The following is a 13,313-nucleotide window of genomic DNA, read 5'->3' as shown; positions in this document are numbered from 1 at the left end:
AGAAGGTCATGTAAGCTTCAAGTGTGAAAATGTCCACAATATTTTCAGCCAGAGTTCCTAATCTGAAAGCCCAAGAGATGACTGCAGTTACTTCCATTAAGTGAGATGTAACCAGGATACATATTTATTATTGTTGATTTTTCACAGGCTGATAAGCATCCCTAAACTACTCAGCTGTGAGTAGTTACAAGGACCTTAAAATTTCTACTTTTGGGGGGAAGGTTGCGAGATAGAATCCGCAGAATCAGCAGGAGTTAGGATCTCTGGATCCACTTTTAAATTTGTTTCAGATTTCTGGGAACAGTAACATCAACAATACAACATCGAAAAGCTCAACTGGGTAAATCTTCTACCCATTGTCCTGTTTTGTACCAGTCTGACATCTAGATTGTATTACTATTCAAAGTAACAAAGAGTACTATTCACAATAATAAAATAGCAATGTATTTAAACAGAACAAAAAACAAATCCCAGAACTTGCTTCTGTGTCAAAATGTCTCTTATGGAAAACTCAGCAAATCTGAAAAGAAATGATCAGAAACTGTCCTGGTTCAGGGTGACAGATATGGTGGAAAGAAATTTTTTTTTTAAAAGATTGAAAGGAAACCTAACCCTATCAAAATGGCCTAGAGTTCAGGCAGGGTTAGTTAAGTAATTGCTACATTTGTTTAAGCTTTTTTTTTTTTCAGTCCCCTTCCCTTCCCCCAAAATTATTAGGTAAAAACTGCAGGAATACCACACAAATGATAAACTCAAGATGTGCAAATTGCAAGGTTCTTTAAAGTCCATCTTTTTTCAAAAAACACTGGACAATAATGATTTTTTTTTCTTCTCTTTCCTTTTTCCTCTCTCTTATTCTTTTTTTTATTACTCTGTCAGCTCGCATATGCCTTTAACTCTTTCTCAAGCATTAAAGTTTTAAAAGTGCCTCCTATTAAGTAGTCCTTTGTGGACAATGACTGTCACATACCAGTTCATAATTCACATTCATCCCTTTGAAACCACATGAAAAACTTTCAACATCTTGCTTGTGAAAAAACTCTAGTTTGCATGTAGTTAACAGTGTTGAAAAGATCGATTTTCTTTTTTTTTTTTCTCTTTTTCCTCTCTCTCATCAAAGAGATTAAAAGTGAGATACAGTACTTGCTGAGTGTTGGGCCAGGTACGCTCGGCAACAGAAGTGTGAACAGCATTTTAAGTGCTTAAAGACATTCTATGTTCATCTTCAACATCCACTTCTTTTGTGTCACACTGAAATTTGGAGGGGGAAAAAAAAAGGAAAGTGGCACTAATTGTCCATGATGAGAAACTAAAAACAGTACTAGAGTTAAAGACAAAGATTTGCAACCTAAATGCAGACAACTTTTGTTTGCTCTCCCAAAGGGGCAGCGTGTTTTTACCCTGTGGAAGCAAATGTGGCAAAACTCCATCAAAACTCTCTGATGTTGAATGCGAGGGCTACGGAGCGCCGGCAAGGACAGGAAAGGTCCCCACCCTCTCAAGTCCCCCTGTAGGCCTACAACAACCATCTCCTACTTTATTGAAATTCCCAGAGTCAGCAAAGCAAGAATTGGATGCTACACCTGTGCTACGTCACTACACTAACAAGCTGAAAGGAATCTCTGTGTGGAAGTCTGAGTAATAATAATAACAACAACAACAACAAAAATAGTGCAGTCGAGTCCCCATCGCGAGGAAGGGAGTGGGGAAGTGGAACAATATGTGGCAATTTTTTCAAAAACTAAAAAAAAGGTGGTTTCATTGTGTAAAGCTTCGGAGGTCTCTTTGATCCTCTGTTATGGTCTCTGGGTTGGACTCCCAGCTGCGATTCGTTGAGAGAACCACCGAACTACATAGCTATGGAGCCACCAGTGCACCCCCGCCACGGCAACCATGAGACAGCGCACGTCTCCGCTACAGTTCACCCCCCCCTTTGCTCTGCCAGGGAAATCTCAGGCTTTTCCTGTTTGAAGTGTGGGGACACAGAAGCCCTGTCAACCACATTTGCTTCCACAAAGGGTGGGGGATTAAGTGGACACTGCCCCTTTCTGTATCTCTCGATAAAAATGGTCACCAACGAACAGTTTTTCTGAGGGGGGGGAGAGTATGCACCAATCTCCTGCATAATATTAAGCTGCAACTATAACAATAAGGTTATTAACATAAACCTAAAATAAGATAACATGTAAATACTGGGTTTTTTTTTTTTTTTTTAGCCTACAGTACAGTAATCTGGATAAAAATGACAAAGGGATAGCCTAAATTTCCATTCCCTAAACAGACTTCACTTGCCTACATTAGATCGCCCTTCGATGCAAATCTTAACCTCCTGAGGAATAAAAGAAGGTTTGGGAAGAGTCAACGGTGGCTCCTCTTCAGACTTCTCTAGTTTCCGTGTTTCAGGGGCTGACCACCTCCTCTTCCTAGTTGTTGCGGGCTTGCTGGGTTCGGCTTTGGTGATCAGAGATGATGCAGGCAATCCTATTTTGTCTGGAAACTTCAGTTCACCGTTCTCCGACGACATCTTGGCGCTTCCCTGATCAATCCCATTTTCCTGCTCTCCATACCTATGTCTCCCGCCAGTTAGACTGTCGTTCTTAGAGTGCTTCAGCAAGATGCTAGCGGAATCCATGGGCTGGCCCTTTTTAATGGAGCCGTTCTTCAGATTCTTGAGCGTAAGCGATACGCAGACGTCCCCGACGGAGAGTTTGGAACATGACAAATCGAAGAGCTGGCTTGTTCTCTCGGGACAGCAGGACGACCAACCTTGCCCAAATACAAAAAAGGGATATTCTACCAAGACTTCAACGCTGACCTGCAAGAGACAGGAAAATGAGGGAAAGGAAGGAAGACAGAGATTTGATAAGTTGCATTTGCTGGTCTGTAAAAGCTGAATGTCAAAACCCGATTCCAAAGAAGGTCAGCTCTTCAGCAGAAGCTGACACCCCACTGCTCTCAAAGACAGCTGTTATAAGAGGTGTGAGCTTGTACCTGCTCATAGGGGAGGGATGGTGGCTCCGTGGTAGATCATCTGCTTGGTAAGCAGAAGGTCCCAGGTTCAATCCCTGGCATCTCCAACTAAAAAGGGTCCAGGCAAGTAGGCATGAAAAACCTCAGCTTGAGACTCTGGAGAGCCGCTGCCAGTCTGAGTAGACAATACTGACATTGATGGACCCAGGGTCTGATTCGGTATAAGGCAGCTTCATACGTTCATAAGGCCAGATTAGCAATTAGGCCAAGTAGGCGGTGGCCTATGGGCCCCCAAGCCTTTAGAGGCCCCAGGCTGCCCCCCACCCCAGTTTCCCCCCTGCTTGCAGCCCTCCCAGCCTGCACATGCAGCCAGCAACTGAGTCACTCTTTGCCCAACTTGCCTAGTGCAGCTGCTGCTCGTGGCATCACCAAGTTTGCCTCTACATCTCCCCTGCAGTTTTGTCAAAGAGGCTTTTGGGAGAGTGCCTGCAGGCTGCAGTGGAGGCTGTAGGCAGTGGGGCGGGTGCTCCAATTCTGAGATAATTTGCAAGGGGCCTTCCAAGATTTTGACTGACTAGGGGCTTCACAGGGTTTAATCCGGCACTGTACCTCCTCTCTACTCTAGTGTTGCTCTGAGACCTGAACTGGCTTTCGACAATCTAAGAAAGTAGGACAGGTAGCAAAAGCAAATCTCTCTCCATACACTTTTGACTCAACAAAAGTTAAAGTAACTTGCATGGGGAAAGGTATACGAAAACTCCAAATGTGCATGCACATCGTGCAAGTTTCATCTTTCCCATGGCTGCTTTGATACCCCTAGAGTCACTCTCAGCCAGGTGGAAGGACAACTTTTTCTTGACGGGTGGGAAGATGTGTGCCACTGGACGTGGACATAGAAGCTGGCAATGGAGTTGCCTCTTTGTTCTCATGATTTCATGTGGGGCCTTCATGGGGGCACTTCAGGGCTTTTTTGGTAGAAAAAGCCCAGCAGGAACTCATTTGCATTTTAGGCCACACCTCATGATGCCACCATTGTTTCATGTCGGGCCTTTGGTAGAAAAAGCCCAGCAGGAATTCATTTGCATATTAGGCCACACCCCACGATGCCAAGCCAGCCGGAACTGCATTCCTGTGCGTTCCTGCTCAAAAGAAAGCCCTTGGGCTTTTAAAGTACTTAAATTTCTCTCTTCCTCATTTCCCCACTTTTTTGGGGTATATTATTACATCTAAGGTAACATAAGGCCAAAATATCCCACATGCTTCACCCACTGGGCCAGAAAATGCCCTATCTTTTGGCAATTACTGCCTCCTCCACAGGGTATGGTTTCAGAAGTTACTGTCCATGTTAGCATTTATTAAGAACCAGGGAAAGAGCAATTTCATAAGCCTCTTCGGCTTCATGGCGATTAATCCCAAGGAAATTTTCCTGCAGTTTAATTAATAAACGTTAGAGGTAGAGAGATTTGTAAAGGAAGCCCAAAGCTCCTGTGTTCATATATAATCTTACTTTAAAGACAGTTTCAGAGGGGTAACCATGTTTAGTTTCAGAGGGGTTCCTAGGGCTTTGTTTGTAGAAAAAGCCCAGCAGGAACTCATTTGCTTATTAACCATTGTTTCACACAGGGTTTTGCAGAAAAAACCCAGCAGGAACGCATTTGCATATTAGGCCACACACCCCTGATGCTAAGCGAGCTGGAGCTGCGTTCCTGCTCAAAAAAAGCCCTGGGGGTACTCATGTTAGTCTGTTGGTCTTTAAAGTGCTAATGCAATGTAAAATGATGTCTTAATTAAACTAATAATAGTTAGCGGATCGTGCAAAACCACACTATAGTTAAAACCACCTGGGTTCTTTTTTTTTTTGAGCAGGAACGCACAGGAACACAGCTCTGGCTAGCTTGGCATTAGGGGGGGTGTCCTAATATGCAAACGAGTTCCTGCTGGGCCTTTTCTACATAAAAGCTCTGTGTGAAACAATGGTGCTATCAGAGGGTGTGGCCTAATATGCAAATGAGTCCCCGCTGGGCTTTTTCTACAAAAAAAGCCCTGGAAACCAGTATAGTTAGAACTGGTTGATCAGGCACTTAGTCTTAACTATGACGTTGTGTTATGTGTAAAACCAATATTCTACATGAATCCTGTCTGGCTTCCTGCTGTATGCTCCAGAGTTGCCCTGCCCTACAGATTCAGCTGGCAAGAGCAAAGCCCAAATGACTTGCTAGTCTCAGTTCCGATTCTGCCTTGCAACAGACTCCCGCTCTCTGCCATTGTCTCCACTCCCCCAGGAAACTCCTTTCCTAAAGGGAAAAGGCAACAGAAATGGAACCTTAGCGGTCTTAAATGCCTCGGCTCCAAGCACTGAGTCACATTTATTAAACTGAGAAAACATGCTTTACAGCTTTGTCGTGGTGCTGAATCTTATTCCTAACACCATCACTTCTTCTTGGGCCAAAACCTGCTGTATTTTGTGAAATGTGCCCTTCCTGCCTGTGATGCACCTTATTTCATTCCATTGTTTTGTTGTTTTGGTTTTTATTGTATTGTTTTAAATCTGAATGGTAGGTTTTTTTATTGTTCAATTTATGTTGTGATCCGCCCTGAGCATGTTATGGGAAAGGGCGGAATACAAGCCTACTAAATAAATAAACAAACTGCCTTTTTGCACTGAGAAAGGTGTGGGGAGCTGGACAGAGGGAAAGCAAACTCCTTCCCCCCCTTTAAAGTGCCCGCCAGCCTTTCATGCCAAACCAAAGTTAACATTCATAGATTTTACAGCTTGGCACTTGTTTTCTTTGTTCAGTACTTACTAAATGCTGGTATAAAGTGCTTGTGCTCTGCAATACTGAGGAAGCAGCATCCCTGCGGAACAGCTGTTTGAAAGCCAAGTGAATCAGTGTACAACCCCCACTCTGGTCTATTACAGAACTGGAACAGAAGCAGCGACGTTTAGGAGCTCCTGCAGCCTAGCCTGATGCACACCCTGTCGGATTGCCAGCCCTCCTACTGCTTCGAGCCCACGCATTCACTCGTGTAAACTGTAACTTCTTACTCATAAGGGTATTCGCCCAGGTACGAGCCAGGGGAAGGATCCCTCTTGTAAAAAGCATCAATGATGAGTCAAACACGCTACAAGTCACACTTGGATATAAAAAGAATACACAGAATATAGCACAAGAATGGCAGCTGACTCAAAAGCAAAATATCAAAGTCGCAGGTGGCTGGGAAAATTTTCATCATCGGTGAATGTGAAACAAAGGTGTTCTGTCACAGATGTGTTGAGTGACAATGCGTTCTACTCATGGGGCTTGTAAAGGAAATGGCAAAAAAGTGAGTCAGTCTCTCTCTCTCTACACACACACGCATATACACACGCACACACACAGAGGTCTTTTTTTGTAGCAGGAACTCCTCTGCATATTAGACCACACACCCCTGATGTAGCCAGTCCTCCAAGAGCTTACAGGGCTCTTAATACAAGGCTTACTGTAAGCTCCAGGAGGACTGGCTACATCTGAGGGTGTGGCCTAATATGCAAAGGAGTTTCTGCTACAAAAAGCCACACCCACATCATGAAATCAGTATGTTCCTTAATGGAATATAAAAACAGTGGGTATATATTAATGGCATACTAATATCTCATTCACTTCTATTCGTGGATTTTTTTTGTTATTTTTAGCACTTCAGATCACCACACTACTTGGTTGGCTCCTGCTTGTTAATTCATTAACAATTAATCCCTGATACTGAAGTTAATGCAGCAAGGACTACAGCAGTGCAGCCTCCATTCATCGAAATGGAGCAACCATAAAAGCATAACGGAAACTCACCGAGGTCACATAGCAGCGTATTTTCTGAAACAGTGAGTCAGGAATGTCAAGATTACAATTCATCCTGTCATCCAGCGAGTCTATGATCTGATTTGAAACAAAACTGAGGCAGGGCTAGTGGGCAGGATGCCACCCATCATTTCTGCCCACTAGGGGGGGGGTATCCTGTGGCCAACCTCCAACCCTTCCTAACACAAGCTGCTTCTCCAGGTCCTTGGGTCACCCAGCATTTGGGGGACATTGGGGGCTGCAGCAAGAGAGGGGAAACAGAGGAGATACACTCTGCAGACCGCCTCTTCCAATATGTCCCTCCCCCCAAAAAACTGCATTCTGCAACCTGCTTGTGGTACCTGGCTCCCAGGATGTTTGCCTGGCATCTACCAGGAAGAAGGCCTTCTTTGTGGTGGCCCTATTATGGTGGAACTAGCTGCCAGATGGTACACAGGCCCTTAATGGCTTATATAATTTCACAGAACCTGCAAAGCAGAGCTCTTCCATTTAGCTTTCCATCAGTTATGTGGGCTTTTTGTTTTATTTACATTATGTTTTTAATTTATGTCTGTTAATATTTTAAAAGCCCCATGGCGCAGAGTGGTAAGCTGCAGTATTGCAGTCCAAGCTCTGCTTACGACCTGAGTTTGATCCCAGCGGAAGCAGGGTTCAGATAGCTGGCTCAAGGTTGACTCAGCCTTCCATCCTTCTGAGATCAGTAAAATGAGCTTGCTGCGGGGAAAGTGTAGATGACTGGGGAAGGCAATGGCAAACCATCCTGTAAAAAGTCTGCTGTGAAAACATCGTGATGCGACATCACCCAAGAATGGAAAACAACTGGTGCTTGAACAAGGGACTACCTTTACCTTTTAAAATATTTTAGGTGTTGTTAGCTGCCCCGAGATTGCTTGGTGGTGAGAGGCGATATATAATAACAACAACAACCAAAAACGATTGTTGTACCAGTGGAAATATTCAGCAGGATCCAAACCATTATTTCTGATCAGAATACTCATAACATTGAATTTGCCCAATAACTTTAAAGTTGATTAAGTTATGGCATCATCCACTTGATAGCTTGGAGTAACATTGACTGAGGGGTGACATGATAGAGGTTTACAAAATTATGCATGGGATCGAGAAGGCAGAGAAAGAAGTACTTTCCTCCCTTTTTCACAATACGAGAACTCGTGGGCACTCAATGAAATTGCTGAGCAGTCAGGTTAGAATGGATAAAAGGAAGTACTTCTTCACCCAAAGGGTGATGAACAAATGGAATTCACTGCCACAGGAGGCGGCGGCGGCTGCAAAAGCATAGGCAGCTTCAAGAGGGGATTGGATAAACACATGGAGCAGAGGTCCATCAGTGGCCATTAGCTACAGTGTATTGATGGAACTCTCTGTCTGGGGCAAGTGATGCTCTGTATTCTTGGTGCTTGGAGGGGGGTGGGCAACAGTGGGAGGGCTTCTAGCGTCCCGGCCCCACTGGTGGACCTCCTGATGGCACCTGGGTTTTTTGGTCACTGTGTGACACAGAAGGTTGGACTGGATGGGCCATTGGCTTGATCCGACATGGCTTCTCTTATGTTCTTAGGTTCAATGTCCTTCTTTGACCATAGGTGCAGCTTCCAAATAGGCCAAAGAAGAACAAAGAAGAGTTCACTCTGCATCTGTGGCAAGTGATTCCCCCCCCCCACCACTACTTTCTGACTGAAGAACCAAGTTACAAGAATAAAAAGCTAAGCCAGAGAAAAGGGCAAGACACTGGTATGCTGAGAAAAAGACTGAAAACCAGATGAGATAAAATGCTGGAGGGAATAATGCCAAACAGATTAAGGGCAGGTGGATAACCTGAAAGTGCTTTTCCATCAGAGCCTCCTTGTACTTTGTTGAAATCCATGAAGACTAAACCTTGATGCTTCCTTTTACTTCAGAAATAGGACATTCACTGCAGAACACTTATCGGTGTCCACTTAGCGTCACAGTAATAAACGCTCCCTGCCTCTCAAATTACGATAAATCTATGAACAGTACGCGTTTTGAAATTATTACTGCTTTTATTTAAAAGAAAGGTCCTTAAAATCTCAAATGCAGACCCTGCTCCTTTATAGCTTTTTTAGATCCCTTATGTAAGACTGAAATGTTTTTGTATTGAACATATGAAGAACATATGGCCAATGGCTGGGGATGATGGGAGCTGTAGGCAAAAAACATCTGGAGAGCTACCGTTGGCCACCCCTGACCTAACTGATCTGAAAAAGGCATTCTTGGCAGGTGACTCAGTAATACTACTGAAAAGAGGTAGCTGAATGGTGAAAGCATAAAGGTCCTACATGACTTTGGTCTAACCAAAGACCAAATAAGAAGGAAGGAATAAGAAGGAAGTTTACCCTTAGACCGGGAGTGGCCAAACCTGCTTAATATAAGAGTTACAGAAAATAAACATCAGCTGTTTGAGAGCTGCAAGACATGGAGTACGGGAAGGAGGGAGGGAGGAAAGCAAATAGATGGGAAGAAAGGGAAGAGGGAGGGAGAGATGGAAAGAAACCAACTTTAACTTTAAATGCATTTTCCAAGCCTCCGGCTGGCTTGACTTCAAGAAAGTGATTTAAAGAGAGCAATGCCTTCTCCAAGCTGGCTGACAGGACAGTGAGGGCTTCGAGAGCCACACAATATGTGTGAAAGAGCCACATGTGGCTCCCGAGCCACAATTTGGCCACTCCTGGGATATAATGTTCATTTTTTTTTAAATGTCATTATTGGATTGTTTTAACTGAATGCCAACTTATTTGTACTTGTTTTAATGGAAGTCGACTCTTGTTGTAACCCACCCTGAGCCCGCTTGTGGGGACAGCAGGATATAAGTTCTGCCCCCCCCCCCCCTTGGGGCCCATGAGATGCATTTGAGAAATAATCTAATAAATAAGTCAAACATCAACCAAGCTAAACTTGCTTTTACAAAGCAGAGACTGGTGACTTTTCAACAAAACCTCCCTTTTTAAAAAACACTCTCATCTGACTCAAGACAGAAGTTTTTAAAAACTGGATCTTAGATTCTCAGAGCGGCTCACAATCGCCTTTATCTTCTTCCCCCACAACAGACACCCTGTGAGGCGGGTGGGGCTGAGAGAGCTCTCCCAGAAGCCGCCCTTTCAAGGACAACTCTGCCAGAGCTATGGCTGACCCAAGGCCATTCCAGCAGCTGCGAGTGGAGGAGTGGAGAATCAAACCCGGTTCTCCCAGATAAGAGTCTGCGCACTTAACCACTACACTAAAGCAGACAGCAAGGAGTAGGTTAAGACAATAAGTGACTTCCCTAAGACCACCTAAGCTGGTATCTGGACCAAGGACTTCCTGATTTACTGTCTTACTTCTTGGCGTAATGTTAAATAGAGAAGTGTCTATTGCCAACATACATGGCTCGTTGTGGGTCTCAGCAGACGACAGATAAAGTAAACGCAAAACACACATCTGGACAAATAAAAACAAAAGAATCCTCATCAGCAAAATAGTTGCTACTGGAGAGGGAATCTGGTAGATTTGGGGAAAAGCCCAAGTTATTGGAATATACAGAAAATCTAAATTAAATCCACATCTCTGCATGACTTTCTCTGAATTCTGGAAATGTCCCTTGTGAGAAATGCAGCTGGTGGAGTATTTTAAGCATGATGATGTCAGCTAGATTTTGATAGGCTTCTACAAACAGTTTCCACGGAGGGCTCTGCATGCTTTTCTACCAGACGATGGCACTCTCCGCCTCTCCAAGAGAAGCTTTCCGACTGTGCCAGCTTTAGCTGCACTGGGCATCTGTGAAGCAAGAGAAAACACCACAAGCATCTGCTTTCCTACCTGGCTGCTAGGGCAGAGAAGGCAATGTTATAACAGTGGTTATCCCTAGGGGATCTCAAAAAGGAACCATATTATAGAGACAAAGCAAATAGGATTTCAGTTTCTAAAAGATTTCTGCCACTAAGAACACACTTTTAATCAAATGCTCTGAAGTAGGAGGAACAGCAAAGCCAGTCCCCATCTGCCTTTTGTGGTGAGAGTTTTCTTCTGGTAGGTGAATTATGAAGGAATGCATCTTTCCTTTCCCTTCTTGTAACTTCTGGCTGTGTAACAAAACACACTCTGCTTCTAGATATTCCAGATCTTATTTTATCTTGTACCCGGGGATTGTTTTGTAGAAAAACAGGTGGTGGAGCTCATTAGCATATGCCACTGCCCCACCAGCCAAAAGTAACCCGATGCAATAAAGGAGAGCCCTGCGTGAGAAAAGCCTGCTTGGGTTGGCTAGAGGTCCAGCCAGCCCAAGCAGGCCTCGCTTGTCTGGGGCTCTCCTGGGCCAATCAAAAGGCCAGCAAGCCACCCACCACCCCAAATCAATTAAATGTACTGATTTTTTTTTTTTTTTAGATTCACCCATTTCTTCTCTGATACTCCCTCTGGGATTTTATTGTGTAAGGATGGCAACTTTTAGGTCAACTGAAAAATGTATACTAGCCTGAAATATTCTGCCACAAGATTCTGAATGCTGACATTTTTTATGTTTAATTAGGGTCTATTTATTTATTTGCATAGTTGAGCACATGAATTTGCCTTATACTGAATCAGACCATTGGTCCCTTGAGGTCATTACTGTCTAATCCGGCTAGGAGTGGCTCTCCAGGGTCTCAGGTGGAGATCTTTCACTTACTGCCTTTCACTTTTAACCGAAGATGCCAGGGATTGAATCTGGAACTTTCTGCATGCCAAGCAGATGCTCTACGACTGAGTAATGCCCCTTCCCCAAATTGCTGTACTGTCTCCCTGTGTAAAGGTGTAATAGTCACCAGACTAGCCAAGCCTTAGAACACGGGTGGCCAAACTTGCTTAGTGTAAGAGCCATACAGAATAAACATCATATGTTTGAGAGCTGAAAGACATCAAATGCTTGAGGGAGGGAGGGAAGGAGGAAAATAACTGGAGAGGGAGAAGTAGAAAGAAAGCAACTTTAATTTTAAATGCATTCTCCAAGTCACTGGCTGGCTTGGATTGGAAAAATGAGCCAAATGGTTTCTCCAAGCTGGCCAACATGGCAGTGGGGGCTTTAAGAGCCACCCAATATTTGTGAAAGAGCCACATTTGGCTCCTGAGCCACAGTTTGGCCAACCCTGCCTTAGAACCTGCTCAGTATCTTCAGTGTAGAGCTAGTAGAAAAGTTAGAAGCATTTTAAAGATACTTGTCTTGCTGCTTGTTCTCTTTGAGGCTTTCCTACTTCGGTGAACTTTCAACATTCAAATACTCAAGAATCTTGTAGCACTACAAGCTTTTTTTTTTTAAATGAATGTCTATCCTATGTTTCAGTCTAAGCTCCTATGGCAGCTAACAACAGAAATTAAACAAGAATTTTAAAACAGCAGTTAAAACACCAGCAAACATAAAAGGAAAAAAAATGATAAAAATCACAAATAACGGTTCAAACCATCGCACGTTCTGAACTGTCACTGACCTTTAGAGGAATGAGTACAGGGAGGTTTGGAGGGTTTCCTGCTCCAAGAAGGACATGGAACCCCTTTCTACCTTGTAAGGAGCACCAGTTGTAGCATTTGGAGGGAAATAATGTAGAAAAATTCCATATGCAGCCCAAACAGTAGCTTTAGTTAGAACATGCAAGCCTTCTCCATCCCTCAGATTATGTGTTCTACAACAGTTATCATAGTGAGTCTCTAGCGGGGTGTGTCTGTGAGAGATTCCATCTCCCTACCACTGGCTTGACTACCATAATATCCCAGAAGGCTTGACCTGACTAGTACACAGGGGCACAGAAAACAGTGGAGCACTGATTCCAAAGTCTACAAGCAATCCTTGTAAAATGGAACTGCTTCACAGAGATCTCTGAATTTCAACACCATCCAGGGACAACAGGCCTGGCTCCAGCCTTACCCCTGGTCCATCCCCAATCCCCTGGAACCACACCCAAGGGGAAGGTGACTGACAGCAGCTGACGGGTTCAAGTAGAGGCCCGAGAGGCATGACCCAGCAGCAGGGGTGATGGGACGGGCAGCACTGCCTCACCAGAAGCAGCAGCAGCTTGGGTAGTCCCTGGCAGGGCTTTTTTTGTAGCAGGAACTCCTTTGCATATTAGGCCACACATCCCTGATGAAGCCAATCCTCCTGCAGCTTATAGTAGGCCCTTTACTAAGAGCCCTGTAAGCTCTTGAAAGATTGGCTACATCAGGGGTGTGTGGCCTAATATGCAAAGGAGCTCCTGCTACAAAAAAAGCCCTGGTCATCGGGAATGGGTGGGCCTGTAGAAAGATGGTGGGAATTTACAAGATGAGGTTTACAAGATTATGCATGGGATAGAGAAGGTAGAGAAAGAAGTACTTTTCTCCATTTCTCACAATACGAGAACTCATGGACACTCAATGAAATTGCTGAGCAATCAGGTTAGAATGTATAAAAACAAGTACTTCTCCACCCAAAGGGTGATGAACACATGGAATTCACTGCCACAGGAGGTGGCAGCGGCTACAAGCAAACAG

General features: G+C 44.1%; 1 protein-coding gene across 1 annotated transcript in view; it reads right to left on the bottom strand.

The window, feature by feature from the left end:
- Positions 1-760: 760 nt before the first annotated feature.
- ATXN1 (ataxin 1) overlaps positions 761-13,313 on the bottom strand; it is a 144,024-nt gene continuing 131,471 nt past the window's right edge. The window contains exon 4 of the mRNA XM_060244249.1: positions 761-2,815. Within this exon, the coding sequence (XP_060100232.1) occupies positions 2,285-2,815 (531 nt within the window). The 3' untranslated portion in view covers positions 761-2,284. The remainder of the gene's footprint in view (positions 2,816-13,313) is intronic.

The sequence above is a fragment of the Heteronotia binoei genome, chromosome 7 (assembly GCF_032191835.1).
Source record: "Heteronotia binoei isolate CCM8104 ecotype False Entrance Well chromosome 7, APGP_CSIRO_Hbin_v1, whole genome shotgun sequence".
NCBI classification, from domain to species: Eukaryota; Metazoa; Chordata; class Lepidosauria; order Squamata; family Gekkonidae; genus Heteronotia; species Heteronotia binoei.
The sequence above is the reverse complement of the archived record's forward strand: the minus strand, read 5'-3'. Positions and strand labels throughout refer to the sequence as shown.